The sequence below is a fragment of the Brienomyrus brachyistius genome, unplaced genomic scaffold (assembly GCF_023856365.1).
Source record: "Brienomyrus brachyistius isolate T26 unplaced genomic scaffold, BBRACH_0.4 scaffold96, whole genome shotgun sequence".
In the NCBI taxonomy this organism is placed as follows: Eukaryota; Metazoa; Chordata; class Actinopteri; order Osteoglossiformes; family Mormyridae; genus Brienomyrus; species Brienomyrus brachyistius.
Window position 1 is genome coordinate 339,267 of NW_026042371.1, and position 5,965 is coordinate 345,231.

The following is a 5,965-nucleotide window of genomic DNA, read 5'->3' on the forward strand; positions in this document are numbered from 1 at the left end:
CATCATTCTTGTTGCTGTTACTGTTGTTGTTATTAATGTAGACCTGTTCCAGCCTCTAGTGTCAAAGGCAGTTAAGCTGCATTTCGGCACTTTTCCTCAGGGTGTCACTGCAGCAGCAATCCTTTGACAATAAGTCATATGATAAATTTTACCATTTAGAACTGAGAAATTATCTGCGCAAAATAATCAGTTTATTTCTAATTTTTCATGTATTTTCTGTCATTTTCATTTATTAATTATTACAATTCTATTAATTTTTATTTCAATTCGGGGCCAAAACGATCAATGATTAACGATGAAGAAATTCTCAAATGGATGAATGATTTAATGTATTATTTATGTAGTTGGTCATCTAAAATCGCAAGGTTTAAAAAGCATCTTTTGTAAAAAGAAAGGATTCCCTCATTAGCTTCCATAAATTCCATAATAAAATGATCTAAAACATGTTTCTACATTAAAATAAAACCAAGTAACTGATAAAAGCTCGAGCCTCAGTTGTTTCTAATGAACATGTTTAATTGTTGCTTGACCATACAATATTATCAAAAATACCCCTTTTAAAATTACCCTTTTAAAATTAAAACATGTTTTGCTATTCTATTTGGACATGTTAAGCATAGATACCACAATATGAGATGTGTTGATAGCATAGATATCACCGTTAATTTTGAAATATACCCAATACACTTACGTATTAAAATATTATGGATGATTGATAATTGTTTTTCATTTACCTGACTGTTGCAGTTAGAATATAATATAATAGAATAGAATAGAATAGAATAGAACAGAAGAGAACAGAATATCTTTTATTGTCATTGCACAGATGTATAGTTAAATTTCGCATGTCCCCTGAATACTCCATACAGTGTAATAAAAGAATCTTCAAATAGATTCCACACATGCAAATGCTTTGCATGTTGAGCTACACACACACATAACAAAGTACAAACATAAGCAATACGATTAACCAATAAAACATTGAATGCCTCTGTATGAATACATATATACAAGGTGAATAGTACATAGTGAAGTAGTTTTGTACCATTTTACAGTAATTGCAGTGAGTCCCAGGGAAATTGCACTTCTGTCCCACTGATGCCATGGGTGACAGTGAAATGTTTGTAAGAGATACGCTATGAGACAAATGTCCCAGTGATCCCACGATGACTGTGCACTGAAATGCATGACTGAAAAAGTAGAATATGATGACCTTAGCATGACATTAATGATTAACAGGCAGTAGGAAGCCAGTCATTTAAGGATGTGGGCGTGGCCAAACTGTTACTCCACTGCCTTTACTGTGACACACTTTAGGAAGGAAATAAGACGAGACAAAATGGAAGATTCTGGGAAATTATTTTGGTAAATAACACAATGATAATGTAACTAAAAAAAATCACAAAAAGAGAATTAACATCACATAACTAACTCCCTAGAACTTCCCAGGAGTACAACATAGAAATGTGTTTTTAGTTTGCAAAAAAAAAATAAGTACACAAACATAAATTAGGCAGAAATTTCAGATTTGGGAGTTGCTGACACAGGTCAACAGGAACATGAGCTTAATTTTCACGATAAAACCCTAGTCTTATGCCGGAAAAGTTCCAATTTAACCACTATTTATTTTAGTTCCCAGTATATAATGTGATATATTTATGAGCAATTGCTAAAACAAATACCATTACTTTGGTGTGAGTACAATAATCATGATTAAATTTTGCTACCCAATTCCTCATGTATTTGGTTTGTATTTAGTGTTTGTTGTTCACAGTTATAAACCTGAGTGTTGTAATTTGGTTATCCTACTCTCGTAGTTCACCAAGGGCCCACCCTGGGGCCAACCCAAACACTGAAGGCACTCACCGAGTAGAGGATGGAAAGTGAAGTCAAGGACTGTCGCTTTTGTTCCCATGTGATATGAAAGAGCAGTAGGAAAGACAGAGGATGACCTTCCGGGTTTGGAGGTTCCAGAAAGCCTGCGATCAGCAGTGAAAGCGGGTCATACTGGGCCGTACCGCGTCAGCCGTGATAGTTCACATGAACCGGCCGAATAACTCCTCGATAGTTTGCCGGTTTATGATGATTCGGCGATCTGATGCATATCGCGGGGTGTAATCTGAAGAGAACTGGACAGAACAAAGGAGACCAGAGCAGCTGGCATATGGTCAGAAAGGAAAGATGCGCGAATGAGGGAACGGTCCAAAAAGAAAAAAAAATGATAAAGAAGCAGTGAGTCAGTGAGTTAGCAAGAGGGAGAAAACAATTAATAATAGGAGCTATTACGGGTGGATTGTCAACGCTAAGAGGGAGGTCGAGTTTCAGTCCCTTTTGAAGACTTTGATGGTACAAAACAGGCCTCATTACAGAGATATTATCTCCATTCATACACTTACAGGCCGCTTGGAAGCCTGCTGGGAAAGATTAGGTTCCTTCTGCCTGTGAACATCCTCCTCTGCTGCCCCAATGCAGAGATTTCTCAGCTCACAGCACACCTTACAGACACTTGGGGGGGGGGGGTTGCTTTTAAATCTGGAGAGAGTGTCATTGTTTCATTCCAGAGAGACCCCCAGCTTCAACCAAATTTACTATACATAGATATTAAACCTGAATTACATACTATATAGGAAGCTTTCTACACAAAAATATAAATATTTACCCCAAAAGAGTCCTCTGAACAGTAAACCTGTCTTTAAGAATATTTTTCTCTCTCTGTAATCAGTTGCCATGGATTAATTGTGCCCAAGTCAGCAGGAACAGGCGCTGAGAGATACCTGACCCGCCGTAGAGTGTTTTTCCACATGGCGTGCCTTCACTCACTCAGTTGAATGCACTACCACTGAATAATTAAGGAGCTCCCTGTAAGATGGTCCAGTAAATGGATGGCAGCTTGCAGTTGTCCTGCAGCTTACCCAGTCACTGGTTGGGCTTTACTTTCAGCATGCGGCGTGGCAGGGTCATGCAGACGGTAGTGTAGGAACTGTTTTGGTGGCCTTCGGAGGTGATGGACACCACGCTTATTTAATTGTGTGTGATTGTAGCTATGGATTATTGCAGAGACAGAGGAACTGGTGGATGTAATGGGAGCCCCGGCTGGAAACAGGGACAGGGATGGAGTCAGGGATGGGGATGGAGTCAGGGACGGGGACAGGGATGGAATCAGGGATGGGGACGGGGATGGAATCAGGGACGGGGATGGATTCAGGGATGGGGACAGGAACAGGGACAGGGATGGGGTCAGGGACACAGACAGGGATGGAGGCGGGGACGGGGACGGGGACAGGGATGGAGTCAGGGACGGGGACGGGGACAGGGATGGAGTCAGGGATGGGGACAGGGATGGAATCAGGGATGGGGATGGATTCAGGGATGGGGATGGATTCAGGGATGGGGACAGGGATGGAGTCAGGGACGGGGACGGGGATGGAGTCAGGGACGGGGATGGGGATGGAATCAGGGACGGGGATGGATTCAGGGACGAGGATGGATTCAGGGACGGGGACAGGGATGGAGTCAGGGACAGGGATGGAGTCAGGGACAGGGATGGAATCAGGGACGGGGATGGATTCAGGGACAGGGATGGATTCAGGGACGGGGACGACAGCCATACGATAAAAGGATTTACTCTGCATATTATACAACAACCAAATTGAGGGGCTTCTGATTACTGCCTCTCTGAGTGAGCAAGAAAACTGGTGTCTGTGGCAACTTTATATTTCATTCTGAATTATTACCGAATTTCCCAGAGGAATCTACCCGAGGGATTAATAAAGTTTCTATCTATCTATCTATCTATCTGAATAAGGACCTTTTCATCACAACAGTTTTATCTGTTACACTGCATTTTTAAAGACATTACAACTTTGACATCACCATGTTCTGTGTTGTACACTTGCAGAAAACTGATGTTCCTATAGCACCAATAAAAGAAATTAAGGATTTTTCATTTTTCAGTATAATTGACAATTATAATACCACCTTATTACTAATGCATTATAACGCCATTGCACCATTCCGTTACACTTGTAAAGACACCTTATTAATACATCCTCTTTACAGGTATGTCTTACGGTTCTTCGTTCTTCTAGTTCCAACATGTATTATTACACATTTTACATGACAACAACTAATTTCAGATGGCAATGAATAGAATAGAAAAGAAGAAAAAGAATATACAGAATGTCTAAATATAGAAATAAATGCACTTGCTGTGAGCCCTGGAGTTCAAATGACAGCACGGCGTGACCTATTCTGGCTGCGTAAAAGTTCGGTCCACTTTAAGGAGAGAAGGAACCAGCATTAAGTTAAACAGGCAATGTTTCCGCAGGTCCAGCTATGAATGGGGCAGAGGAGTGTTCGTGTTTTACTCAGTTACCTTTGCAATCACAAGTAAATTAAGAACTTATTCACTAATCCCAGTAGATGGTGCATATCCCTGAAAAAGAGACACATCTCAATTCATCTGACTATGTTAAACAAAATCAGGAGTCACAATTTACAACTATGAAGCTTATTTTTTCTCTAGAAAGACAAAATTGCGGTTGCCATCTCACATTTATTGCGTAATATAGAGTATTCAGGCTTGACTGTTTGTGCAGAGAGCTGCCCTTCTGTCTGCCTGGACAGAGATGGTAGTGATTTAGTACAAACAGGTTTATGGAGAGGAGTGTCTAGACAGAAAAAGGCAGAGGAAATGCCCATTGATGGGGTATATTGCCGTGTATTGAAAGAAACGGTCAGACGGCCACTTGAAGGCAGAGTGTATTAACTGTGCTTTGTAAATACATGAATTAAAAATGTAAGAGAGCCTTCCACTTACTCAAGCGTATCCAGTGTCGCGTGATACAGGTGTCAGCACTCAGTACGCCCTGCCAAACTGCTTTCCTATTTGCTATGTCAAAAAGCCTCCGACTGTTGCCGTATAAGCCGACCCGTGTGAGCTAGACCTGCTGGATTGTGCGTTCCTGTTTTCTTAAACAGCAAACACTTTGTGAAGCACTGGAACTGATTAATGATGTATTCGGGCGACAATAAAGGAACAGCAGACTTCAGAAAATAATTGGGAGAGTCGCACGGGGCTGCAGCGCTGGAGAACGGCTCCATTCTTTATTTATTTAAAATAATTATGAATGATTCAGGCCCCGCCCATCTCTTTTCAAGTCTGCTAAGGCCCTGCCCTGCTCAGGATATAACATAAGGCCAGGCAAAGACACCTCAAAGACACTGGAGAGAGGACGCGGGCAACTTGTAAGCCATTTCATTGCCACACACAAGAATTTACGCGCATGTTGACTGTTTCTCCCTGTCTCTCCTCTCTCTCTCTCTGTCGCTCTACTCTTTCTCTCTCTCTCTCTCTCTCTCTCTCTCTCCTCTCTGTGTCTAGCCTGAACTCACACACACTCAAACGCACACGCATACACCACACACAGATACACAGCCACACACACACAGACACACCTCCATCCGTAGACACACAATCACCTGCTCACTCACTTTTCATTCAACTTTCATTCAGACAGCGAGACAGACACCCGGTCCAGGCTCAGCACAGCTGGCAAGCGAGTCCCACAAGGTGAACATCAGAGAAGAGGAGAAATTTCGGCAGCCGGAGGGGGGTACTGACGTGATCACCGGCCGGACATTTAGGACGACTGAGACATTGGTGCTGCACTGGAATTACAAAAACCAATCATCCCCAAGAAGAAATAAAGCAATAAAATAAAAAAGACAAATAACCTTTTTCCAAAGAACTAAACTGGTTCGTTGCAAAAGGGGCAACTTTTGGCAAAACTTGCAGGAAGACTTGAAGCTGAAGTTGAAAGTTTCCTCCTCTACTCCAGGGTGGACAAGTTCTGCTTTCTTCTCGCCGGCCGCAGTTCATCCCACAAATCTCTACATCAGAATCAGCCAGACCAGCAGCATGTCCTCTGCGTGTGCAAAGTGCATCGTGGGAGCCTGACGCATC

At 42.0% G+C, this 5,965-nt stretch overlaps 1 protein-coding gene across 1 annotated transcript; it reads right to left on the reverse strand.

The window, feature by feature from the left end:
• Positions 1-3,041: 3,041 nt before the first annotated feature.
• LOC125727379 (E3 ubiquitin-protein ligase RNF12-B-like) lies at positions 3,042-3,608 on the reverse strand. Its single transcript, XM_049004042.1, has one exon. It carries the CDS (start codon positions 3,606-3,608, stop codon positions 3,042-3,044), a length of 567 nt encoding a protein of 188 aa, XP_048859999.1.
• Between the last annotated feature and the right edge of the window lie 2,357 nt (positions 3,609-5,965).

Coding starts and splice junctions, on each gene's coding strand:
- LOC125727379 (XM_049004042.1), bottom strand. CDS start 3,608: ATGGCTGTCGTCCCCGTCCCTGAATCCATCCCTGTCCCTGAATCCATC.